This window comes from Hippocampus zosterae, chromosome 6 (genome assembly GCF_025434085.1).
Source record: "Hippocampus zosterae strain Florida chromosome 6, ASM2543408v3, whole genome shotgun sequence".
NCBI lineage: Eukaryota > Metazoa > Chordata > Actinopteri > Syngnathiformes > Syngnathidae > Hippocampus > Hippocampus zosterae.
The window spans coordinates 12,177,929-12,204,051 of record NC_067456.1 but is presented as its reverse complement, the minus strand read 5'-3'; the positions used below and the strand labels follow the sequence as shown (position 1 = coordinate 12,204,051).

Here is a 26,123-nt window from a genome sequence, read left to right as displayed (position 1 = left end):
TGTGTTCTTCAATTGACTTAACTATGGTGTTATTTTGGCAAACAAATGCTGCCTGGATTATATGGGGGCTCAGAGCACACGTTTGAATTGGAACTCAACCATTATTATACTTTATTTGGTTTTGTAACAATTCGCCAGGAAATCACAGTCCCTCTGACGTACCGACACATACACGTTGACCACGAGATTCACATCAATCAAAGAACTCGCGTTATGTTGACGTCTGAGACATGACAGAGCTCCGCAGGTGACACACTTATCGTATATGTGTTTCACGGTTTGGTCGGAAACTAAACACGCAAGTTACGCGTTTCGGTTATTAATGTTTTTATTAATTTGCTAAGATTTATCGCATAACTGCGAAAAATAAGGGTGGGAGTATGTTTTAAGATTGATCAGTTCTTTAACGCGGTATACGTTCATTGGTTTACCATATGTTTACCACTGTCTTAAGTGACCAATTATATAAAAGTAGGCGGGCCATAGGTACAGTTTATACTTTTGCTATTGGCCAACGGTATATGCTAATCAGCGGGACGTCATAGACTTCTGCTTTTCTATTGGTCAACTAATTTGATGAAAGGCATCAACCAATTAGAATCAATGGAGCATCAAGCGATCTGTACACCAGAATAGAAAAGCACAGAAACCTCTGGACATTCGTGTGATATTTCGCGACGTAGGAAAACCAAGTCGGCGAAGCAGCGCAAGTTTAGCTAGATTTCCAATATTTATTGTTGTAACCCAGGTGGACAACCATGGCATCGGGAGGGGAGTAAGTAGACACATTAATCTATGTTTTTAAACATTATGTATCGAACAGTAATACAAACGTGTCCTCAGCATTTACAAGTTTATAAAAGTTAGCCCGACTGCTAACACAATTAGCTACAAAGCTAACGGGGTCAGTTACTTGTCCACTGGCTGCTTTGGCGACAACGTTTCAAAATTTACCGACAGTGAGGTGTTATCCCGATCATATATTACACATTGTCAGTCAAATTGGTGCGATTCCCACCGCTGTCGTTTAGTAGTTACATGTTTTCGGCAAGCGGTGTTGTGACAACGGTTTGACAAAGCACAGTCATTGGTGTCGGGTTTTTGCGTGTCTTAGCTTAGCAACCCCTTCAAGGCCAAAGCCATCCACCATTACACAGAGGTGGCCTTTAACAAATCTGCCGGCTCGGAGCCCGTCTAACATAAAAAATAAGGAGTAGTGGATGTTAATGTTACGCCAAATAATGCATTGAGTCAATATTAACCTGGTAGCCACTAGCGTCACATCCACTCTGAGTAGTGCCGCAAAGCTAACTGGTTAGCACGATTAGCATTTATAACCAGCGACCAGGTTAACACTGAAGGTGTAATATTGTTTCACTGGGCGAATGTACGACACACCTTGAAATCAAGCGTGGGAAACGACACAATTGGCTAGTTAGAAACGTACATATATATGTATATATTTTTGTTTAGATCGAGAAAGCTATTCAACGTTTTTCTTCCCGATTCTTTTGCTGTGTCATCTGGGCTCGCTTGCTCGCCCGTCACTTAGCGTCGAGGCTAACATTGGCGAGCTAACGACCTGGAAACGCATTTTAAAAGCAAAACACGACACCCAAAAACAGAATCTTTTGGGAATATGGCTGTTTCAAGTTGTTGTTCTTGACCGTACATCAGTTATGCAAGTCATCTCAAATTTAGGCTAACGGCAGAAAACAGTTTGTTGACACATTCAGTACATTTGTATCCTATTTTTAAGAGGTTAGTCAGGAAAAAATAGTGGGATTTATGAATACAGTATTGAGCCCTCACGTTCTCCAAAGTTTAAGATGCAATATTCCTTGAAAGCACATTGTATAGTCCACGTAGTTGGATTTGGGTACGCAATGATGTTACTCAAGTGACTAAGCAGATAACATTGTTTAAACACTCTAGAACCTAAATCCTATTCAATGTGTTAATACAATCCATGTTTTTTCCTCTTCTAGATCAAAAAATGATGACCTAGCTACTGCAATTCTGAAAATGAAGAGCAGGCCCAACAGATTGATTGTGGATGAGTCTATTAATGAAGACAACAGTGTTGTGTCTCTCTCTCAGGTACACAGATTGTACAGATGAGTGCTGTTTGAATTTCATGAACATTGTCAGTGGAGTCAAATCTATCTAATATTGCCTCCAGACCAAGATGGATGAACTGCAGCTCTTCCGCGGTGACACAGTAATGATGAAGGGCAAAAAGAGACGTGAGACTGTGTGCATCGTATTGTCTGATGATACATGCTCTGATGAAAAAGTTCGAATGAACAGGGTGGTCCGCAACAACCTGAGGGTCCGACTGGGTGATGTCATCAGGTGGGGGAATGGTGCACATCTGTCTTGGCTTCTTCTTAATCTTGGATAAAAAGAGTCCAATGTCTTCCCTCAGCATTCAGCCATGTCCTGATGTAAAGTATGGAAAGAGGATCCATGTTCTTCCAATAGATGACACAGTAGAGGGAATCACTGGCAACCTGTTTGAGGTTTATCTCAAGCCATATTTTCTTGAGGCTTACAGGCCCATTCGCAAAGGTTGGTGCTAGCCAGATCTGACTACTAATTGATAATTATGTTCTGTGAGTTGTAACCTTCAATAAACATTACCTGATTTATTTGGAAGGTGATATTTTCCTCGTCCGAGGAGGGATGCGCGCCGTGGAATTCAAAGTGGTCGAAACTGATCCTTTGCCCTACTGCATCGTTGCTCCTGACACTGTCATTCATTGTGAAGGCGAGCCAATCAGGAGAGAGGTGGGCACTAAAGCATCACACTGTCCTTGACTCTATTCACAATTTTGATTAAAATTGCAGGATGAAGAGGAGGCTTTGAATGAAGTTGGCTATGATGACATTGGTGGAGTGAGGAAGCAGCTGGCTCAGATCAAAGAAATGGTGGAACTTCCACTTCGGCACCCTGTACTGTTTAAGGCCATTGGTGTCAAGGTATGCATTTACTTGGATGGCCTTGTGTTATTGCTGTTACATTTTAATCTTTTTGTAATCTCAGTTTAGGCTTGACAGTAGCTGTGGGAATTTGATATATGATTTTGCACTGCGGGAGGAAAGAAAATGTCCACACTAGGTCTTGTTTCTTGAGAAGTCAATTGCAAACGTACATTTGCCATACTACAAAATATAATTTGCCAAAATACACCTTGTGTTGCCATACTAATAGTAGATTATTAAATGATTTATTCGGCAAAGACAAAAAGTTCATTCACTGCTAAGTGTTGCATAAAACACCACACAAGTTGCAATTATGAGATTGTCTTCAAATTCACTTTCAGAGCATTGTGCCCACAAATGTGGCCAGGTTTACAATGCGCACCGGTAAAAATGTCATCCATTCATATGAGCGAAAACACATCTTTTAGTGGTGCAACAAATCCTCTTTAATTTATGATTGGTACAGTTGTGCAATTGTGCCATGGTTCGGCCCGCACATGGACTGCGCATTGGTTGGTGGGAAAATAAATAACATTAACATAAAAATGGTTAAATGTTTGGGTTCAGTTTTTCAAAACTGTTTGAAAATGTTAAATGTATTTTTCGATTTTATCAAAACTTTTCAGATTATTCTAATCATATTTTTAATTAATAAAATTAATTTGAAGTGTTTTAGCTGTCAGCCGACTCTAGAGGAGTTTCACTGTACTAGTATTGAGATTTTATGCCACGTATAATTGAAGTCAAACTTTTGGTATGTGACAGTATGAGTTACTACCAATACATTTTGAAAAACGGGCGTACTCGCGCGTGCTGAGTTAGTAGGCAAATGCACTAATGTGGTTCTGCCGTACCTTTGTGCCACAGCCCAAAATCTCATCTCATAAAGGGGCTAAGAGATCTATGAAAACTGGCGCAGGTACTGCCAGAAGTAGTGATAAAAGTGATAGAAAGACCCATTACTTACATTTCAGTCACAACAGATCGTGTAAAATTAAAAGCTCAGGTATGCTTTTCTGTCTTCTTTTCCTAATGATTATTCCATAAAAATAATTTTATATTGTTTCCTTGAACATTCAATTCTTCAGCAGTATCTGCTTTTAACACAAAAAATGAATATGATGTATAAGTAATATAAATAAAAACAAAATATGTATTAAATTAAATAAAAATTAATTAAAAAATACAATATTAACCACAACAAATTGACACACCTTTAAACGAATTCCCATTAAATGGACATTAAAGTTAAAATTTTAACGTAAATCATTGTTGAGAGGCCAGACTTGATTGATTCTGATGATAGGCAGGCTGTGAAGCTTTGGTTTTTCCCAAGGGGAAGAGGTCTAGGAGGCCTTACTGGAAGAGCTGGCCTGGCTGCTTTTTAACAAAATAATAAAGCCCCAGCCCCCAACTGTCTTCTTTTAAAGTTATAATTGACCCATTTTGCCAGCCGCTTCTTGTTGTGTATGGATTGTTAAAGTAAAACGTATATTAAATGTATCTTGAGTCACTTGCCCTGCAATTGGGTGGCAATCAGTTCAGGGTATCCCCCCGCCTACAGACAGTTGAGATAGGCTCCAGCACCACCCCTTTTTTCCTCTGCCCTCCCCTCAGAAAAGAGGATTAGAAAATGGATGAATGGCTTTTAAGTCATATTATGCCAATTGAAATAACTGTATATCATGCTGTACTTGCCCTAAAATGATTTGACCAAATCCTGCGTGGTGCGATCAAATGAAAAAGTTGGGTCACACCAGTGCCATCATTGCAAAAGTCACTGTAATGACCCGAGTTATTCACAACTTGTCATTACATATTGTTCTGATAGTGGTGTATCGTTACTCTACCATGACATACAATACAATGTGAGTATTATCCCACTTGATATTTGTCCTTAGCACACATCCTGTTAATCTATTGCTTTCTCCAGCCCCCACGTGGAATCCTTCTCTATGGACCCCCTGGAACTGGAAAGACCTTGATTGCCAGGGCTGTGGCCAATGAAACTGGAGCCTTCGTCTTCCTGATCAATGGTATGGAGACAGTTGAGATTAAATCCTACTTGTATGCATACTATTTCCTATTTAGGAGGACTTCATTATCGAGCTTGGTGCATGACTCTATGGGAATGTATTGTCGTTAGAACTGACTATAGATGAGTTCCTTTTTTCACAACAGTTGTCATTTGTCTCTCATAAAAATAATCAGTGCGAACTCTTTTCAGATCATGCGCATCTCGTACTACTTTGAAATATTCCTGCCACCTTGAAGATGTTGTCATTTTATTTTTTTAAAAACTGCATTCTTTTCATGAAAATGTTTGTTTCTAAAGGCCCCGAGATTATGAGCAAGCTGGCCGGAGAGAGCGAGAGCAACCTCAGAAAGGCCTTTGAGGAAGCAGAGAAAAATGCTCCCGCCATCATCTTCATTGATGAGCTTGATGCTATTGCTCCTAAGAGAGAGAAGGTGAGCCAAAGAGAGAGAGGATTATTGGATAAGCTTTATTGTCAAATTTCTTATAGTATCCAAATGGCCATTAATAAGTCATATACTGTCTCTCACTTTCTGTTAAAAAAACAACAACTTTGTGCGGTGTGTATATATCATAAATTCTATTTAAATGCCTGCATGCGTTGTGTTGTGAAAATGTCTTTTTGTAGACCCATGGAGAGGTGGAGAGACGCATTGTCTCACAGCTGCTGACTCTGATGGATGGCCTCAAACAGAGAGCTCATGTCATCGTCATGGCCGCCACAAACAGACCGAACAGCATCGACCCGGCTCTGAGGAGATTTGGTAACGAACAAAACAAAGTGGCGGCGTTCATGTTCCCGCTGCTCATCAAGTTGACATTCAATTGAACTAATAAGAATTTGTAATTGTCCTCAGGTCGTTTTGATCGGGAAGTGGACATTGGCATTCCAGATGCCACTGGCAGGCTAGAGATTCTCCAGATTCACACCAAAAACATGAAGCTTGCTGACGATGTGGACTTGGAACAGGTTTGTACTTCATGTAATGTACCTACATGATTCGTTTTATGATGAGATGGTTGTATGACCATAGTGAATGGAATAAACGGTAGCTTGATGATGTTAATTATGTTTATGCTCAGTTGATTGAGATGTGTGTTTGCTTTGTCAGGTAGCCAACGAGACCCATGGTCACGTGGGTGCAGATCTGGCTGCCCTGTGCTCTGAGGCGGCACTGCAAGCCATCAGAAAGAAGATGGATCTGATTGATCTGGAGGACGAGACCATTGATGCTGAAGTCATGAATTCTCTCGCCGTCACCATGGATGACTTCAAGGTAAGGATCTTAGATGGTGGGCAATATTCAGATTTTTAAAAAAAAAATTTATGACGTTCACTAACTTGATTAAATCAAATATTCAGTGGGCTCTGAGCCAGAGCAACCCATCAGCTCTCAGAGAGACAGTTGTCGAGGTTCCTAACATTACTTGGGACGATGTTGGTGGACTGGAAGATGTCAAGAGAGAGCTGCAAGAGTTGGTACAGGTATGGAAACCCGATAAAACCGAAACATCCATTGGAGTGCAATTTGCAAGCTGGCATAAATCGCATGTTTTCCTCAAACCTCTTGAATTCAGTACCCAGTGGAGCACCCGGACAAGTTCCTCAAGTTTGGCATGACCCCATCCAAGGGCGTGCTTTTCTATGGGCCTCCCGGTTGCGGTAAAACCCTCCTGGCCAAAGCCATCGCCAGCGAGTGCCAGGCAAATTTCATCTCTATCAAAGGACCCGAGTTGCTCACCATGTGGTTTGGAGAGTCTGAGGCAAACGTCAGAGAGCTTTTTGACAAGGTTGGTGACCCTGCTGTCGTTATCGAGATGATTTCACATCTTCAAAAATGTTCATGCTCCTTTAAAAAAAAACATCTGTATATATCCAGGCTCGTCAAGCGGCCCCTTGCGTTCTCTTCTTTGACGAGCTGGACTCCATAGCAAAGGCTCGCGGCGGCAACGTCGGAGATGGCGGCGGAGCGGCCGACCGCGTCATCAACCAGATCCTGACCGAGATGGATGGCATGTCCAGCAAGAAGAACGTCTTCATCATCGGAGCCACAAACCGACCTGACATCATTGACCCAGCCATCCTGAGACCTGGGCGTTTGGACCAACTCATCTATATCCCTCTGCCTGACGAGAAGAGCCGAATGAGCATCCTGAAGGCCAACCTCCGCAAGAGTCCCATCAGCGAGGTGAACTTTATCATTCCAGTGTAAACACATCAGTAGGTGGAAATTGTGGGTATAGAGACCATACATAAAAAGACCTTTAAAATAGTCTTACTACTGCCATGTTTAAAAAACACAGTTAAACTTATTTAAACGCTATGGGTGTTCTGATCAGGGTTTTATGCTGCCAATATCAATACCGATCATCCATGAGTGACATTTTGACGCTTGTTTTCCACTGGAAATGACAAATCACAGTGCCTAAAGGTTTGGGTAATGCTCAAGCACAGCTCGCCTGTTTTCTGAGTTGGGTCATGTGACATTTGCCAGATGGTCCTGAGATGGATAAAAAAGGTGGATTTTGCTTCGTAATTCAAATTCCACACACGCAATATTAACCTGAATGCCATGTTCACACTTGTGAGGGGTGCATAGAACATATCGTTCATAAATTTTTGACTTGACTTCCCTTTTTAAATATTTTACTGTACAGCACAGTTTCTCTTTCAAATAGATGTCTGTTCCAGTGGTGGCGACGTAGCCCAAGCTTGTATGCAAGTTCGAATGTACTGTTTGTATATCACGAACCAGCTTTAACACAGTAGAAAAGTTAATCTGTATTAAAAACATTTCTGGGTCATAAATATCAATCGCATGGAAAAACTGTTGAATAGGACGTAAACCGAGTGCCTTACCATCTGCGGTGTAGCGGGGGAACACCACTGTAAAGACTGTCATCCAAAACACTGCATCTTGGATAATGCCTTCGTTTCATCATAGCTTTGTTTCCACTCAATGTCAATCCCAGGATGTCAGCCTGGACTACCTGGCGAAGATGACCAATGGCTTCTCTGGAGCTGACCTCACAGAGATCTGCCAGCGGGCATGTAAACTGGCCATCAGGGAGAGCATCGAAAACGAGATCCGCAGAGAGAGGGAGAGGCAGACCAATCCTTTAGCCATGGTCAGACAACATCGCCCCAACCCATACTCTCAGCCACCATCATGTCCAGTGTATTTCCAACACGTGTTTATGTCGTAGGAGGTGGAAGAAGATGACCCCGTGCCAGAGATCAGGAAGGACCATTTTGAGGAGGCCATGCGATTCGCCCGCCGCTCCGTCAGCGACAATGACATCCGCAAATATGAGATGTTTGCACAGACGCTGCAGCAGAGCCGTGGCTTCGGCAGCTTTAGGTACACTACAGCACCTCACTCAATAACGGGTTTAGATTCCGTTGAGTTTTTCTTTTTTTTGGGGGGGGGGCACCATTTTAGAAGAGTAATGCAGCGGTTTTAGAGATTATATCTAATTCACAGATTATGTCCTCCAAAAATACACCAGCATGTAATCCTCTTCCAAAATGTGCACCCATGTTTCTCTAAATCAGACCTAGGCAAGGATAGGGACAGCATGCCACATCCGGGTGGTCCCTCATGTATTGGCAAGATTGGCATCGTCCTGATAATTGGCAAATCCCAACTCGGAATGGCTCATATGAGTTAGCAGTCGGTGCTCATATCAGATCACTTAAAAAAAAACGTTTTATTACCAATTGCTACGATGCATACGTAGATGTTTTTGCAAAGGTTGATGAGTAATATATTCTGGGCGAACAGCAGTCTAATCCAGTCATGGTTAGATGACACAAATGGGTGACAAAGCACGAATTGAGTTGAAATTAAACTTGTGTCAACATGCATTAGCTCCTTGACACCAAGTTGCATATAATGACAGTCTAAACGAAACGTCTACATTCACTTCAAATATTTTCTTTGGCTCAAGATGATACAAGCCCATGTAATATTTTTTTTAAAAAAGGCTAGTAATTTCACTACAAAGGTAAAATTACATGATCATTTTGGGTTAAAAAAAGTTTGAAAAGGACTTAGTCACATTGCAAGATATAAACCCCTATGTATGAGATTTTATTCTGTAGTCATATTAATGACTAGGATTTTGGTTCAATTACTGATTTATGGGTTTTTGTCAAGACATGAAATTCATATTGAGCACAACTGAGGTTGGCATGTTGGTGTGTCCTGTTTCTCACATGGGCCCCGGGCCTAAATGTTTCCGCCTTGTTTTCAGGTTCCCCAACAGTACCACGAGTGGCAGCGGTCCAAGCCACGGCACAGGAGGAACTGGCACAGGTTCCGTTTTCAATCAAGATAATGACGATGACCTTTATGGATAAAATGTACACACTACCCCATAGTGGTCAGCACAGGAATGACACCTGTACAAATTCTCACCAGATTCCACCTTTTTAGGATTTTGTGCTTCTTTTTTTTTTTTTTTTTGTGTTACTACGTTTTTGTTTTTTGTATGAGTTCCCTTGGAGACAGCATGTTGTCACTTCGCTTGCCCTGGCTTTGTTGTGGGCGGGGAAGGGGATGTTTGCAAATGGAAAGTGAGTACCGTAATGGAGCTTTTCCAGTGGGGAAGGGGGGCAGGGGGATTGAGTGGCCTCGTTTTCAGTATACTATGATACAGTTAGTGGCGGGATTCTATACTAGACCTTGAGACATGGCGGAGAAAAAAAATTGCAAAATTTACTTTGTTGTTTTTTAAAATAAAACAGTAGCATATAATGTTATTAAATTTGTCAAGGTTATGTTGTTGAAAATAAAATCTCAAGTGTTCAACATGTCTTGGGTTCACATGATTTTAATGACACATTTCATGTCTATCCTCTGTTGGTGTGATCCAAACGAGAGGTGTGACACTGCTGCGGGCAATCCTGGTGCTGACTGCACAGTGTCACTCTGGGGTTTGATCAGGGAAATTTGGAGAGTCTAATCCTGGACTCCCAATTGACATTTGTCCCACAATGCATCTGTGCCAGCCCCAACATTTTTTGGACAGGCTGGGAGTTTTCCAATTGTCAAAAAGTGTCAATTTTTGAAGCTTTAAGTGGGCTGTGGTTGATCTTAATATTGTATCAATGCCACACACACGGCAACTTTCAATCGTGTGAAAACATTCAACATTTTTCAATTCAAGAATTCTAACTGCAAAGCTTCAACAATTAGTGTCCACCAATCCCAAACGTTTGTAAAAAGAAAAGGTGACGTAACCTTGTCCTAGCTGCTTTGAAACATGTTGCAGCCAAAACATTCTAAGTTCAGGATTATTTGCTCAAAACACGTTTTATCAGTTTGAATTAAATATCTTCTCTTTGTAATGCATTCATTTGGAATTAGGTTGACCATAATTTGCAAATCATAGGGTTCTGTTTTTGTTAACACAACGTCCCAACTTCATTAGAATTGCCTTTGTACAAAAATGCTCTGCTCTGAATTGAGTGGAGGGAAAAGATGATTTTGTGTTCACTCGGTAAGGGTCATTGTAGGGGAAATGAGGGTGTTCAGCATCTCGCCAAGGTCTCTTGTTGTCCCTCTGTGGAAAAGCAAATTGAGTCACTGAGAACATATCCACTGCCATGTTGTGTGGGTGCATACATGGCACTCACCTCGACTGTTGGGACGATGAAGCGTTGGCTGCGATTTAAGGCGTCCACCAGCTTCATGTCCTCCTCTAACAGGGCAAAGTCAAAAAGCTGCAGGTTCTGCTGGATCCTGGAAGGGGCCACGCTTTTGGGGATGCACACGATGCCCCTCTGGATGTGCCACCTGCAGATAGTAATTGACGGCATTTTGACATGCGTACACATCCCGGCCGCCACATTGGGTGAACCCGTTAAATGTTCTTGGTAAAAAGAGGTATGCAAATGAGTTGTCATATGACATGATATGAATGTTAATACTGTATACCGTATGTCAGGGGTGTCAAACTCATTTTAGTCGAGGGCCATTTGGAGTTACGTTTTCCCTCGGAGGGCCATTATGACAGTGAAACCACAAAATTTGTCCAGAACAAATGAACAGATTGCTAGTTTTGAAATCAGTCAAGTCAATTATAACAGTTTGTTCAATTATTGTTCAAGTGACTGTTAACTGTTTCACAAACTGATTGCAAAATCTCAACGTTATTTATTACACATGACAATTTGACATTTCGGGACACATTTTAACAAGTTGACAAACATGATTTGCTTTCGCTGGCCACATAAAATTACCTAGCAGGCCAGATGGGGCCCTGGGCCTTGAGTTTGACACCTATGCTGTATGTTTACACAGGTTTGCTGCTGGATCTCATTAGATTTTTTGAATCGGTTGAAATTGAAACCCTCCAACCTGAGTATGATCTGGGCAGGTGTCTTGTGGTATCGTTGAGCTATTTCTCCTCGTCGGGGATCTTGCAGCAGACACGGTTCGGCGGAGGCCCAGGGTCGATCCCCGTTGCCCAGAGGACTGTAGGCTGTCAGGCAAACTGCCACTGACCTGAGGCACATGTTTGAGCGCAGCCTCTGCTTTGAGTAGAAAACAAAAAAGGGGGGGGGGGGGGGGGGACGTTGATACTCACCGACAGTGAGCCACCCTGACCCGGTTGACAGCCAATCAAGAAAACCATTTCTACCGGGTTTTTTTCGGCTAAAAACGGCTTACAATACATGGTCGTTTTTTTCGGCTAAAAACGCCTTACTATAAATGTTCGTTAATTTCAGCTAAAACGGCTTAGTATACATGGTCATTTTTTTCGGCTAAAAATACCTTACTATAAATGGTCGGTTTTTTTTCCGGCCTATAATGCCTTACGATACATGGTCGTTTTTGACACAAAAAATTCCTTACTATACACGGTCGTTTTTTGGGGGCTAAAAATGCCTTACTATACATGGTGGGGGGGGGGGGGGGGTTGGTTATTTCAGGCAACAATTTTGACACATTTCTGTAATAATACACCATACCATCGGCTTCAAACATTTATTTGATGCCATTTTATAACAAAGAATATTGCCAAACGCGCACAAGCGGTGAGTCTTTCAGCAGCGGCATACGTGCATTCTGGCTGCAACCAAGGTCACATTAGGACACACCTTTTATCATTCAGGCCTTCTTTAGTTACTTTCTTTCAATTGCATTTACGGTTACACTGATCAATAAATTCTGACTATTTTTAATCAGAGATGCAAGTACAGTACACTTTTCAACATGAGTTTTTTGCCCTAAGTCTGAATCTGCCCTTGTTTTTTTCTCGAGCACATGAGGTTTTTACAGCAACAACAAAAAATAATAGTTCTTCTTCTTATTATATTAACAATAACAAAATAGGAAATAGAGTATATTTTGTAAACTTTACAAAGTTCAGCAACAGCAGATTACAACTCATAGTAAAATTCGCATCATGCGAGTTTTATCGGTCAAACTTAAAAACCAAAAATGAGGATATCTCAAAACTTGACTTGCTAGGAAAAACATTATTGTATTAAAATTAGCATAAAAAACACTACGGGACACATCAAACCATCTCTGATTAAAATGTGTAGTTGATCAGTGTTATTGATCAGGGTGTTTTCCCGAAACAATACAGTGCACAATCACTGGCCACTTCATTGAGTGCACCTTCTCGATTCATGCGAGCTGATACAGGAGATTGGATCTCATGAGATTGTGCGGGTGTACCAAATGTTAAGTCCAACGACCACATACTCATTTCAACATGGCAGTCTGTTAAATAGTGTAGAAATACCAAAAGGTGGAGCTCAAGAGCGCCCCCCTCTACGATGAAACATGACACAGCAGATGCGCTTTTATAATAGGTTATGTACAAGGGGTTCTACTCTAAAAAAGTGCAAATATCAACGTACAGATGATAAGCATGGCACAAGCAAATTTTAAAACACTAATCAATAAATAGTCTATGAAACAACAAAACAAAAGTAGACATTGATTTGTTATGCTGTCGGCAAAGCTCACAGTAGCACCAAGACATGGCCTTCAAGACGGCATCCCCAGAGGAATCGTTATCACGGTATTTATTGTCCGTCTCGATTCAGTGGTATACTTGAACTCTTCTGGGAAGTCCAACTTGTGCTCAATTGCACTTAACAGCAAGATCAATGATTCCTCAGAATTTGTTTTGCTGCGTGTAACACAGTGCAATGTGTTGACTGCTTTTAAGGTCGCTTGCTTACAGTTGCTCATCGGGTGTGCGTTTTACATGGCTGGTTGGGTGTTACGTTGTTACTTGTGTGTGTGTGTGTGTGTGTGTGATACAACACCTGGCTAAGGCACATAAATAGAGAGCCTGGCTATGCGGTTCAAACGGAAAGCACCGATTTTCTGTGCAGGTTCTGAGCTTAGTCAGTATACGATTGTCATTCCCCGTTATTATTCCAATTCCAGTTGTTAAGGTTGATGATAAGAATTTGTTATGTGGTATTGCAATACAAAGCGTTGAGACAACCGATGGTGAGGGAGGCAGATCATATGGCGACGTGATGAAAACGCGATGCTCCCAGTAGATTGAAAGAAATGCCGGCCTTCTTGTACGGTCAAGGAAGAAATCAAAGGCGCTGCTGTAAACGTCTTTGTAGTAATAGAAGTGGATCACACAATTGTGGCATCGAAAACCAGTGATATCAATGATTGTTTTGAAAACTGCTCAAAAAGATATTGAGAATAAATAAACAATACCTGCGGGCTGCAATTGACCCCCCGTGCCATAGTTTGAACATCCCTGCACTACACTGTAATAATTGACAAGTATTATGTTTGGTCGGAATGAATGAATCCAAATTTACCAACAACACGGTTATAGTTTGGCTCCGATGTCAAGTAAGCAAATTGTTCGAAATACCTCTCGGTGTAATGCAGTGTAATTCAAAGCCACTCTAAACCACAAGAACAAAAACACACACTGTGCTTCTGACAGTGTCAGTCAAACCTCGCTCAAGGCAGAACGTTTGATTGCGGCTCTTGTTCCGGATCCGGTTCGATTGTGCAAGTGTGCCTAGGAAAGTGTCCGGTGAGTGTGTCATTCCATCACCTCCCGTCTGTGAATCCAGAAGAGTACCTGACAATATGCTGCGTGGAGTAACAAGGATGATGGGAGGCTTCATAATGGAGAGGCTCCAGATCCATCTTTTGCGTGTGATTCGTTCCTACGATGGAGGGAGGTGTAGTCTGATGATCTCTTTGGACTGTGGCGGGATCCTGTCGGGAAAACGCACGGAGAACTCCACAATGAGGTCACCGCATTGTGAAGGGTTCTTAGGGAAAGGCAGGCCTTCCCCTCGGAGTCGCTTCACCGTCCCGGGTTTGATGATGTCATGACAGGGCAGGGAGATGAGCCGCTTTTCCAGCGTGGGGATGCTAACGGTGCAGCCGCACAACGCCTGCGGGGCAAAGAATAGACGCCGATGAATACTCTTGGAAGGAATGAAATTCTAACGCCACAAGTGTATGGATGACTTCATGCTTCCAAGAACGGGGAAAAAAAAACTTTTTTCCGGCCGTGCCTGATGCTAATGATTAAGCACCAAGATTAAATGTGTGAAAGAGGTCATATCTTTTTGGGAGAAACAATGTGGGTCCAGAGAGCAAGAAAAACACATGTAGTGGAAAACATTTTGGGGCTTGTGCAGAGTGTGTGTGTGTGAGAAGATACACATTACACAAAGACTAATTTTAGCAATCTTCTCATGGCCAGCGCTAATGAAGAGAGGCAGGAGTCGGCTGAGTTCGTAAATAGTTGGAGGACTTGTCACACGGTATGGCAGCATGCACACACACACACACACACGCGCGCACACACTCAAAGCTTCATCACCTTATCACAATGCCTGCATAAATTCAAGCATAGACACACACAGTAACAAATAATTAGCAATTTAAAAGGCAGATATGTTAAAGCTCTGAGGAAAAATGTCAAACTTGCTCAAAAAACAAAAACAGTTTGATATTAGTTTGAGTTTACATCTTATAGGAATTTCCATCCAAGACATTGATGTAATGTTATGACGTAAGAGTGATTTGGGCTATTCTGACACTTGCATAAGCTCCAAGTTAAACCAGTCGCTGTCATTACACTCACATAATGTGGTGCTGCTTTAAGGGGATTTTAATGTCTGGTCTCGTGGGAATTTTAACCACCAGGGTCAGACTTGTGAACTTGCGCTGAGGTTCAGGTCAGCAAAGCAGCCGCTTGTCCACCAGAGTAGAGTACACGCTAATTTTTCCAGACATGACATCAGACACTTTTTTATCCACCACGCTACAGTCGAGCAAGTCTGTGACTGTGATGGACAATACTGGCTCATCCTCTTGCAATGCGCATATTGGTTACTATGAAACATCAGCCGTCAAGTGTAAAAGCCGAGCTACTGAAAATAATACCGACCAACGTATTGAGACACACCTCTTAATCAACAGGTATATCCCCTAATACGACAATATAATTTTCCCAACATCAAAACCCTTTCATCATTCATCAGTCTGCACTTGATCCATGACTGATTAAGTATTCTATTTTAAAGTGCATACATCAGTACATTTCAGCACTTCAGTTCTGGTCTTTATTCTCAGTCGCCTCATTTTCCAAGCTGACAGGTTCTAAACACAGCAGTCACACTTGACCTGATTCATACATGTATGTCCGTCTCGATCCTATTCATGGATGTAAAAACTGTTGACAGAGGACAGAGCGTGCATAAGTGAAATCAATGTGCTTCACTTCCTTATCTCTCTGAATGCCCGAGACTGCTGTCACACGCTGAGCAGCACAAAGTGACGATGGACGGGCCTTTAGGTACAGTTGCGCCATCTGATAAGATCCACTGACAAAGATATATTTGTGCAGGTGTACCTATTGAAGTGTCTAGTAGTGACACACACACACACACAATGAGGACTTTCATTGCACTAAGCTCAATATTCCCAACTAGTAAAAGGGTGGGCAATTATCCAATATCACTTAACTGGTCCGAAAATTATTTATATCCTACAAATAATGGAACTTTATCTCACTTTGCCAGTGACGTACCATAAAATGGGAGGCAGAATATTTCGATTCTCTATGACCCACTACATGGCACAAGGTACATAAAAACCTATGCATCCAATTACTGTGGCAATTTTGTTTGGCAGTGTTGCAGGGAGATTTTTTCCCCACTGTAAAATATGCACCTTGGCTCCATAAAGGTTGGGAAATTTTAAGCAACTTCCTTTTCCTTACGGCATTGCACAGTATTTAGTCATAGTAGTATTTAGTAGTGTGTGAGTGTGTGAGTGTGTGTGTGTGTGTGTCTGTGTGTGTGTACGGAAGCTGGTGCTTGTGTTGCACATGAGAGCATTTACCATCACATCTTCAGGGAAGGATTAAGAACTTCTCTTCGCTTTGGATACTGAAGCATTCAACCCACTTCTCTGCTATTCCCCAGTTACAGCTGCCATCCTTCCATCCTCCCATCCCACATCCCCCAAATCGCTTCATGAGCTGCCTACTTTGGCTTTGGGATGTGTGCAGTCTAATCATCATCCAAACAGACCATTTTTGCAAAAAGGAAACTGCACAATGACATCTTGACTTGAGTCCAAATAACTCCTCCGACATATTTGAGAACCTCTTCCACTTAGTCCCAGAAAATGGCAGGGCAATTTGAAAGACATTACAATTTGCGTAGCTCATGTACGAAGCAGTCAGAGTCTGCTGCACTCCTCAAACTCGTGGGCGCGCTTAATTAAATGTGCAGCTAGTCACAGTAATATCAGACAAGTGCACACCGCAGTCTGTCTTTGACTTCGAAATGTGTTTCCACACGCTTGAATGCATGTTTACATCGGGCATGCGCACCTTCCTATGGTGTTGACTGCTTCGAGTTACTCATCCGACTGAGCAAGAGGAGCGAGGCGGCTCTGCGCCGGTCACACAAGGACATCACATTCACCACAATATTGTGGCAGAAGATCTACTCAAGGCTGATTTAGTACACACTCAAACAACACAAACACACACAGTCGCTCACTCCTCAAAAAATGGTTTTGATGACTAACTACTCAGTCACACCAAAAGGGATCTAAAAATACACTCAGTGTCCACAACATTAGGTACACCGTCGAATATGATGCCATACATCCATTGTACCTTTAACAGTGGTGATTGACAGTCTGTCATTCAACAATACAATGAACCCTCACTATTGGCGGGGGTTAAGGACCAAATCCTGACATGAATAGCAAAAATGTGACAATAATGGGTGACTATTGTAGATATGTGAACAATTGCCCATATTATTAGCTTCAACACTAAAGATCCCCAAAACTATGATCGTAAAACACTTAAACATCACGTCAAACTCCTCTTACAACATTGCCATCAAGTACTGTAATAAATTGGTTACAGATGATTTGATTTAGGAAAAAAAGGCACCAGAACTGCGAGGACACTGACGTATAAGTTGCCGCTTCGCAAATCACAAAAATACCCATTTCACGCTGTCCTGGCCATTGACAGTTTTGACTCAGTGATACATGACCGTTATCTAAATATACTTATCCTGCAAGGAACTCTTGGGGCAAGTCTATAGCAAGATGGTATTTTTAAAGACGCATGAACCTTGGTTTGGTTAAAAACTGGCATTGTGCGCCGTTGTGGGCGTGAACAACGACGACTTGATTCCCCCGCCAATCGAAGCAGCTCCTCTTATTCCCTTTAAAATGGAGAGGTGTCGTCCTCAATGCGGCGAAAGCACAAATTGATTTTTACAGGAGTCATAGCTGTGCCGTGGTGGGAGGGGGGGGGGGTCACAAATATAATATATGCTGACAGTAATAATAAGAAATTCAATGAACTGATTTCTACAATGAGGCTTTGATGCAATTAATTATAAATGAAATGCGATCACATGCAGGGAGCGCAGAACCGCCCAAAATTGTGTGACACTAACTGTATCAATATTTAGGCGTGGTTCCAGCAGGCGTAAAATTTCATTTACTTTCAGCCCCAAAATTATAAACTGTGCCTTTCGGTACACCAGAACGTCCACATTGGTGCAGGTCAGTCTGCCCGATTCCCAAATGAGCAAAACGATGCTTGCGCCAGCGCGAAAATCGAGATGTGACCATTTTTGCGCTCGAGTGCAGATGGCACCGTCTAGATACCCTATTTTTTAGATTGTCTGAGAAGCTGCTAACTTCCACCAACGCCAGTAGCCATCTAGACTTTTCTCTGCATCATGTTGAGAAATTTACCACCCTGCTTTCCCCAGCATCAACGTCACAAGGAATCTTGCTTTTCTGTCCAACCTCTGCAAACATTTTCCATCATGCTTCTGTTTACGGGCAGCGAGTAGTCCATGCTACCTACTCCACAAATTTAGAAGAAGAGCATCTTGCGGCATTGCAGAATGAGCTTATATCATTTCAGCATAAAATAAAGAGACTTCTTTGATGTAGGATTTTGACTGAGAATTGAAAAAAAAAAAATCAGAAAAGGAGCAAAGGAGATGAACCTGAGCGCCCTACCTCTTTCAGGCTGATCTTGCAGTTATAAATGATATTAGAACCGTCTCTCTTGAAGTGGGCGTGGCCCTTGTCTTTGAGGACAAAGGCAATGTCAGCAGGTATATTCTCAGGGGTCTGGTCGCCCTCCTTGGGGAAGGTGATCTTGGTGCCCTCCTTCCAGCCTTTCTTGATCACAATGTTAAGAATCTTATCCTCTGTCCTCAAGCTCCTCCCATCGGGGTTCAGCCTGCGGCGTGTAATCTTCATGCGCTTGGTGCAGCCGTGGAAGATTTCCTCCAGTGAGACCTTCAGCTCGTGAACCACCGGCGGGTCCTGCTGCTTTCGAGCTCCCCCCGGGCACTCTGAAAGCCCGCCTCTCCGTCTCCGGCCCTCTCCTGGGAAGCCGTTTTTCATCCCTCCGCCAAAGCCGAATTGCTTCCCCAAGTGAGCGGAGTGGTCATCTTCCTCCATGTCCACGTCCTGCTCGGCATCATTGCCGAGGTCGTTGTGGAAGGAGAAACCGTTGGCGCGGCCGTGGCTACGGTTTGCGCTGAAAAACACATCAAAGGGATTGGAGCCACCAAAGAAGGAAGCAAAGGTGGCGTGGGGGTCTCCATGGAAAGTGTAGTGGTGCGTTGAGGTACCGGGGGCACCGGACGAGCTGCTGCTTCCTGTCTTGAAACCTGTGAAGATTTTGGTAAACAGACCACAAGTAATTTTAATTATAAACTGCCAACGCAATAGTTTGCTACACAGTGTTATTGATATTTTACAACTTTGTATCAACTTGCAGAGCAGCATTTCCTTTCTCTAAGTCCAACTATTGACTGGAGGTGTCACGTATGCATGATGGTAGTGGACCCCAAAAAAGCAGGGAGGCAGGAGAACCAGGAAGTACTGAGCAAAATGTATGAACAAAAAAATAATGCTTGCAGGGGTACACTGGAAAAAAAACTCAATCGAAAGCATGAAGAAAGTCTTGAAAATATCAAAATTCAAAGTCACAACAAAACATCACTACAAGAAACAAAACATGAATTCAACAGAAACAAAACAAAACGACAGGAACACAACGATCCGACGAAGGCTGACAGAAACCCAGGAAACTAAATACAAGAAAACTGACAAGACAACAAGGAACACCTGGACAAGACACAAAGGGTTGAGGGACCTGATTGGTTGACACAAGGGACCCGGATGACAAACGGTGGACACAAAATCAAACGAGGAAGACAAAAGCATATGAGGAAACAAAACCAAAACGTAATCGAAACAAAATCAGAATCCTAACACTATGACCCACTAGCAACAATGGATGTCAAGTCCAGTTAAGTCAAGTCAACAGTATTTATAGAGCACTTTCAAACAGCCATCGGTGCATACAAAGTGCTGTACATGGAGCGATTTAACACACACAATAAACAGTAAGACGAAATGGTAATAAAGGCGGTAGAAAGCACCAAGCAGTAAAATCATGCTGAGTCGAACGCCAAAGAATACGAGTGGGTTTTGAGGAGGGTTTTAAAGATGGGCAGCGAGGAGGCTTGCCGAATGTTCAGTGGGAGGTCATTCCAGAGAGAGGGACCAGCAACAGAAAAGGCTCGATCCCCTCTGAGCCTCAGTTTAGTTCTTGGTACTTCTAACAAAGACTGGTCCACAGACCTGAGGCGCCGGGCAGGTGTGTAGGGGCGGATGAGCTCAGAGAGGTAAGGTGGCGCGAGATTATTCAGAGATTTTAAAACAAAGAAGAGGATCTTGAAAATAACTGTAAAATGAATGGGGAGCCAATGAAGGCAGAGTAGGAGTTATATGCTCCCTCTTGCGAGTACCAGTCAAGAGGCGAGCAGCGGCATTCTGGACCAGCTGAAGGCGCTTAATGGAGCACTGGCTGACTCCAAAGTACAGGGCATTACAGTAATCGAGCCGGGATGTGACAAAGGCATGGATTACTGTCTCAAAGTGTTCATGTGAGAGGAAAGGTTTTATTTTGGCCAGCTGTCTAAGGTGAAAGAAGCTGGATTTAACAACGGCACCAATTTGCCGATCCAGTTTGAAATCACTGTCCAGTTTAAGGCCCAAGTTTGAGACCGTTGATTTCAGATAAGGAGACAGGGGGCCCAAGTCTACAGGATGGAATGTACAAGGGCCACTGGGACCAAACAATATCACCTCTGTCTTGTTTTCGTTGAATTTCAAGAAATTACGTGCCATCCAGGTTTTGATTTCTTCCAGACAGGATAGGAGTGGCCTTAATGAGAAGGCGTCTTTCTTGCTCAGTGGGACATAGATCTGGCACTCATCTGCATAGCAGTGGAAGGGAATACCATGTTTCCTTAAGATGGAACCCAATGGGAGAAGATACAGCGAGAACAGCAGAGGCCCCAAAAAAGATGTCACATAAATGCTAACATTAATGCTCTCTCTTTTACATTCAGACATGCAACATGTTCGTGGCACTGACAAACGACCTTTGCCATTTCCATGTTTCAACATTTCCACTATTTTATTGTATGTAGATTACCAAAATCTGTAATCATACCATTTTAATCCCCACCACTACACAAAGGTCTAGACAAGGTACATTGTCCAAAATAGATGAGCTTGTTTGTTCGCTTGTATCCAATATCTGGCAACTCCATCCCTAAAGACACAAGTTTGAAACCCACACACATACACGCACTAGCCTGACACAAAACACCCACGGATGCAAACTCTATTCATGTCTCATCAATCTTAGCCATGGGTCTTGAAGCTTAGCGCGTGACACCCTTAAAAGTCCAGCACTTGCGTCGAAGATGCTAAATTGGCTCAAGAGCTATTTCAATAACAACCCTCGCAGGTCACAATATTTGGTACAATGTAATGAGACCCCATAGACGTAGCGTATCAATCTGGATTTGACCTGACCCTGCAGAAACATTTTTATTTAACAATGTGTTTTATTATTGTGGTTGTAGTTTGCAGTGGTGTCGAATGACACTGCATCTTGTTTGTTGAATTACCTTTGTCGAGGCAACAGTTTTGGAACAGCTGTTCTATTGGGACTCATTAAATTGTACACATGTATCTCTACCTGATGTCGTGTTAAATCCATCATAAACTCTCTTTCACAAGGCTTTTCATTTGGACACCCTGAAAGTCTTTCTCCAAGCCATTAGGGCCTCCGCTTACCTTCCTCCCCGAGCTGGTCATAGACGAGCCTCTTCTTGGGGTGGCTGAGCACCTCGTAGGCCTCAGCAATCTCTTTGAACTTTTCCTCGGCATTGGCCTCGGTGTTCTTATCAGGGTGGAAGCGCAGGGCCATGCGTCGATAGGCCTTCTTGATGTCTTCCTCACTGGAGCCCTTGGGGATGCCCAGTATCTTGTAGTAGTCTTTCCCCATGGCTGCATGCACTGACAAGCCCTTCTCCACTCACACTGCGGAGGTGCAAACACATTTGTCAAGTTCTACTCTGCAGGGTTGCCTTTAAGATTTTTCTCTCCCGGGGTTAAAGAGGGACTTGACCGATTCATGTGGGGAATAGAAAATAATTTTTGAATGCCCATCTATTATCTGAACTGCTTTATCCTCACGAGGGTCGCGGACGTGCTGGAGCCTATCCCACTATTTTGTAGAATATCAAATAAAATGCTGGAGGGGCTTAACCGGAGCCACACACATTTCTGATGGGGCAATAGCCCCCACCCTAGCCCCGTAGCACCATCCCTACACCTCTGTAACCTTATAAAGGAATAAACCACATGTGGTAGGTAAGTTGGATAAGTGAATGTGGTAGATGAATTCATTAATTGATAACAGGGGGAAAAAGTGTGGATTTTGATTTTTGATTTCTCGTGTCTCTAAGCATCCATTATTTTTTTATAAGTATTTTCACTCTTCTCTAAGCATCCATTATTTTTTTTTTATAAGTATTTTCACTCTTTCACAAAAACACTGAATATACACCATAGGTTGTTTTGTTTCAGAGATCCTCACGGGTCATACCTTCAAGGTCAAAGTTCGTGGCCAATGAACCAGAGCTGCCAGAAGGGAAGTCAAGCGACTCGTGAATGATCAGTAAACATAAATGCTTCTCAAAAATAAATAATTTCACATTGTTTTTTTTGTTTTTTTACTAGTCTCCAAATTTGTTGGACATGTACAGTATATATGAGTAATTTTGATAGTTATTGATCTTGACGTTCAGAACGCATCAGCTAAGCCAAATAGAATTAGCAAGAAAGAGAAAAATGTATTTACAACACACAATGATGAAACCAACACTAAGGATTGTATTTTTTTCTGGGGAAATGGGGGATGTCTGTAAAGTGTCTGTGAATAACTACAAATGTTAACTTGGCTGCACTTTTAAACATTTGTCTTTTGACTTCATAGTTTTTGTAGTTTTCTTGCCCCCCCCCCCCCCCCCCCCCATACTTCATTGCAAGGTGAATGTGTGGAGCTACTCAGAAAATATTCAGTTGCAGGGAGTTCACTCAAGGACTCTCCAGTCCAAGTCAACAGAGTGGACAAAGAGACGACCTTCATAGTGTTGCCATGGTGATGCTGATTTATTGTTCCTGAAGTCAGGTGTAACATACAGACAAGGAATTCCCATCACTTGCTATGTCAAAGGGCTTCTCCTAACCTGCTCAGCATCTACAGCGCATGAATGATGATTGTAAATGGGAGCAAATATACACAACGCGTGACTGAATGGCAGTTGTCGCCTCCACTTTAACTGTCCACGGCAGTGGGCACAAAGAGCACAAACGGTAGATACAATATTATAAAGAAATGGTCGTTCAACATGAATTCTTTTTTTTTGTTTGTTTGTTTACCGAATGGGAAACCCCGTAATGCCGCACTCGTTATTGTAAACGAGCTAATTTTGTGGATGGAACGTTCAAATACACACAATACGTTTCTTAAATAAAAAGGAGGATAGATGGAAACCGTACCGAAAAAGAGACAAAGGTATGGATCTTCACATCACCCTGCTTCGGCTTCCCCGGCTCCTCCTTGCGCTCCAGTCCGGTTCTGTGTTGCACTTTCCCGGTGTGTGCAGTGCCCGAACTGCCGGTTCCGTCTCCAGTGACGTCAGGAGAGAAAATAACGTGTGAGCCGAGCCGAGTGAAAGACCTCGACACACACACACGCTCACACACACCCACGACACCGGTGATTTATTTTAAAACAACTGGGTGATTAATCCGGAGTCAACCCCCACAGCTATCCAACTTCCCCTCCCTCAAATAAAACACCCCCCAATTGTTAAAAAAAAAAGCCGCTTAAGTAAGACTTTGTAGTACAATCAATTTCACCGAGTCATTTCCTTACCTTGTCTGTTGTCCAAAACCTGCTACTGACTGAGTGTTATCATGTGCTATCAATTATGTATGTGCAAGCCCATCCCTCAGGTTCCACCCACATCGTGTCAGTGTGCTGCATATGTATAAAAGGACATAAGGAGCACGATTCAGGATTCTCTCTGTCACTCAGAAGCACGTACACGCACACAACTGCAATCCTCTCACAAACAGAACAGTTCTCACACAACAGAAATGCCCCCCCTCCCCCCTCTGCAAAAAAAGTTAGATTGAAATCATGCAAGTGAATTGCTGTAGCGACCCCTGATTGGACACCCCGAAAATCACAACAACATCAGTAACTCATATTATACTCTGAAATGTGTCATGTTTTGCAAGGTGGCAGTTGTTGGGAGGACCCCAAAAAGCAGGGAGGAGCAGGGTGGATTGACCTAAATGTATTTTACAAAAAAAACACAAACTGGAGAAACAAACTCCAAAAACTCACTCAAATAAAGTCCAACAAAATTAAAGTAGCAAAAAAACCCAAGACGGAAAACAAAACATGACACGTGCACACAGCAACAAACAAACAACAACAATGACCCGACACTGAGTGGTCGGGCATCAAGTCTTTTAAAGTGGCACGAAATACACAATGACCAACAGCTGTGCAGCTGCAGGCAGAGCCCTACAGTGCCACCTGTTGGTCACAAACAGACCCATGACAAAATGTTCTCAAACATTATGCAAAAACGTTGTCATTTAATGTCACTATAGAATATGAACATTTCAGTAGTCTGACAGCATTTCAGTGGAAGAAGGTTGCTACAGGGTGGACATCACTCACAGGTAACATTCAAGAACAGGAAATCCAGATTAAACTGACACAAAAAAGTCTTCCTATTTCTAAAATCCAACTTTGGGCAGAAGAAACTAAGGTCAACGTGTTTCTTGTGTTGAATGATTGGAAGGGAATATGCTAGGAAAAAGGAACAGTGTGTCCAAAGCATACCACATCATCGTGGCGCAGTGTAATGGTATGGGTATGTTTGTATGTATGTATGGCTGATCTAGTGGAACGTACGAACGGATATGTTATTGTTTCTGCTTGTTTGTGCTTTAACTGTCAAGCGGTCAGAAATAATATCTTGATAAACACATATAGAGTACAGCATTGTATATTGTGATGCAGATCAACAAGCAGCCCACTATTTTCTAAAAATGAACTCAGAATGGAACACCGTTAGAGGTCTGAGTCATAAACTGGTGACTTTTAAGTGTCAAGTGCACAAGAAGGCGCTCTCAGCAGGGCAAAGTGTCCTGATGGGTCACTTCGGCGCAAGTGCAAGATTGAGTCATCGGGCACCTTTCACCTATTGGTCTGTGTGTCTCGCGCGCACACACACAGACACACACGTGCACATGCACTCACTCACCCGCTGTATGCAAGACATTCGTAAGGGGCATTCTTTCAAACGTCTGGCAAATGACATCTGTTGTTTAGTACAAAACCCCACATTGCAACATAGTACGGTTATTGTCACGTTGACCCCGTGATCATCGAATGAACCCTTGGTTAAACCACAAAAACAGACATCTTTGCTGAAGCTTCCGGATTTACAAATGCCAATTTTGCCATGGAGTCATGGAAAGGTCATTCAAAACGAACATATTATACATTATTATTATAAAAACAAAACAATGATTTCTTGAAGTCTTGTAGTGTATTGCAATTATGTAATGGCTCAACATTTTGAATTTGTAAGCGTTCCAATAAATGTCCTTTGAAGGGTTGAAAAATACACGTGTTAGATAGCGTTTCTGACGAAGGCTGTATAGTAGAAAAATAAAAAGGGGCGTCTTTCTGAAAGTGCACATTTGTGCGCTGCAAGAGTCTAGGACCAACAATTCCTGACCTGATGCTGGGTTTCCATGGCGACAGGGATGTGCCAGACGGCGATGTGTCTGCCAGGAGTGCTTGTCTTGTGTGTGGATGATAAGACGGTACGTGCTTCCCAGCATGGCCAAATTACATAATTTGTGCGCGCTTCATCATATCATCTGCCACCTGAGCTGAAAGACAAGCGAACAGAAGGGCGATCAGAGCACCAGACAGCCACTTTACACGAACGCACGTGTGGGAAAGACGCTGAAAGGAGAGCACGTGCAGCCCCCCTTTGCCCCTTGCTTCTGTCTTCGAGCAACCCATTCTCTCCACCTCCTCTCTCACTTACACAATTTGTGTAACCATAGCGACCAGCTGTAGCCTGTAGTTGTGTCAGGCGAGGACATTCAAC

General features: G+C 42.6%; 4 protein-coding genes across 6 annotated transcripts in view; 2 read left to right on the top strand and 2 right to left on the bottom strand.

Annotated features, from left to right (window-relative positions):
• Positions 1-26,123, top strand: part of thoc5 (THO complex 5) — a 55,283-nt gene that overhangs the window by 21,348 nt on the left and 7,812 nt on the right. The window lies entirely within an intron of this gene.
• vcp (valosin containing protein) lies at positions 608-9,839 on the top strand. The gene is made up of 17 exons (XM_052067858.1): positions 608-775; positions 1,989-2,100; positions 2,183-2,355; positions 2,429-2,571; positions 2,660-2,790; positions 2,851-2,982; positions 4,919-5,021; positions 5,321-5,454; positions 5,649-5,784; positions 5,878-5,990; positions 6,133-6,297; positions 6,384-6,506; positions 6,599-6,811; positions 6,901-7,209; positions 7,994-8,149; positions 8,228-8,382; positions 9,278-9,839. Exons 1-17 carry the CDS (start codon positions 759-761, stop codon positions 9,381-9,383), a joined length of 2,421 nt encoding a protein of 806 aa, XP_051923818.1. The 5' UTR covers positions 608-758; the 3' UTR covers positions 9,384-9,839.
• On the bottom strand, positions 10,314-14,175 carry akr1a1a (aldo-keto reductase family 1, member A1a (aldehyde reductase)). Its single transcript, XM_052067960.1, has 5 exons — positions 14,108-14,175; positions 11,615-11,629; positions 11,386-11,532; positions 10,662-10,821; positions 10,314-10,588 (listed from the first exon to the last, which is right to left on the bottom strand). Exons 1-5 carry the CDS (start codon positions 14,173-14,175, stop codon positions 10,412-10,414), a joined length of 567 nt encoding a protein of 188 aa, XP_051923920.1. The 3' UTR covers positions 10,314-10,411.
• Positions 12,002-26,037, bottom strand: dnajb5 (DnaJ heat shock protein family (Hsp40) member B5). 3 transcript variants are annotated; one of them, XM_052067879.1, is made up of 5 exons: positions 25,743-26,037; positions 23,511-23,603; positions 21,706-21,951; positions 18,556-19,217; positions 12,002-14,429 (listed from the first exon to the last, which is right to left on the bottom strand). In XM_052067879.1, exons 3-5 carry the CDS (start codon positions 21,914-21,916, stop codon positions 14,196-14,198), a joined length of 1,107 nt encoding a protein of 368 aa, XP_051923839.1. In that variant the 5' UTR covers positions 21,917-21,951; positions 23,511-23,603; positions 25,743-26,037; the 3' UTR covers positions 12,002-14,195. The 3 variants fall into 3 exon arrangements, with proteins under 3 accessions (XP_051923839.1, XP_051923838.1, XP_051923837.1); XM_052067878.1 differs by lacking the exon at positions 25,743-26,037 and adding an exon at positions 23,855-24,253; XM_052067877.1 differs by lacking the exon at positions 25,743-26,037 and adding an exon at positions 23,855-24,251 and having other exon boundaries at positions 23,476-23,603.

Excerpts from the sequence above, each read along its gene's own strand:
- vcp (XM_052067858.1), top strand. Across the intron at positions 2,101-2,182 it reads GTGTTGTGTCTCTCTCTCAG|ACCAAGATGGATGAACTGCA; the intron begins GTACACAGATTG and ends TATTGCCTCCAG. Across the intron at positions 7,210-7,993 it reads GCAAGAGTCCCATCAGCGAG|GATGTCAGCCTGGACTACCT; the intron begins GTGAACTTTATC and ends TGTCAATCCCAG.
- akr1a1a (XM_052067960.1), bottom strand. The coding sequence starts at position 14,175 with ATGGATCTGGAGCCTCTCCATTATGAAGCCTCCCATCATCCTTGTTAC. Across the intron at positions 10,822-11,385 it reads CCTGCCCAGATCATACTCAG|GTGGCACATCCAGAGGGGCA; the intron begins GTTGGAGGGTTT and ends TACTATCTGCAG. Across the intron at positions 10,589-10,661 it reads TCATCGTCCCAACAGTCGAG|AGGGACAACAAGAGACCTTG; the intron begins GTGAGTGCCATG and ends GCTTTTCCACAG.
- dnajb5 (XM_052067879.1), bottom strand. The coding sequence starts at position 21,916 with ATGGGGAAAGACTACTACAAGATACTGGGCATCCCCAAGGGCTCCAGT. Across the intron at positions 19,218-21,705 it reads TGACCAGCTCGGGGAGGAAG|GTTTCAAGACAGGAAGCAGC; the intron begins GTAAGCGGAGGC and ends AAATCTTCACAG. Across the intron at positions 14,430-18,555 it reads GCAAGATCAGCCTGAAAGAG|GCGTTGTGCGGCTGCACCGT; the intron begins GTAGGGCGCTCA and ends TTTGCCCCGCAG.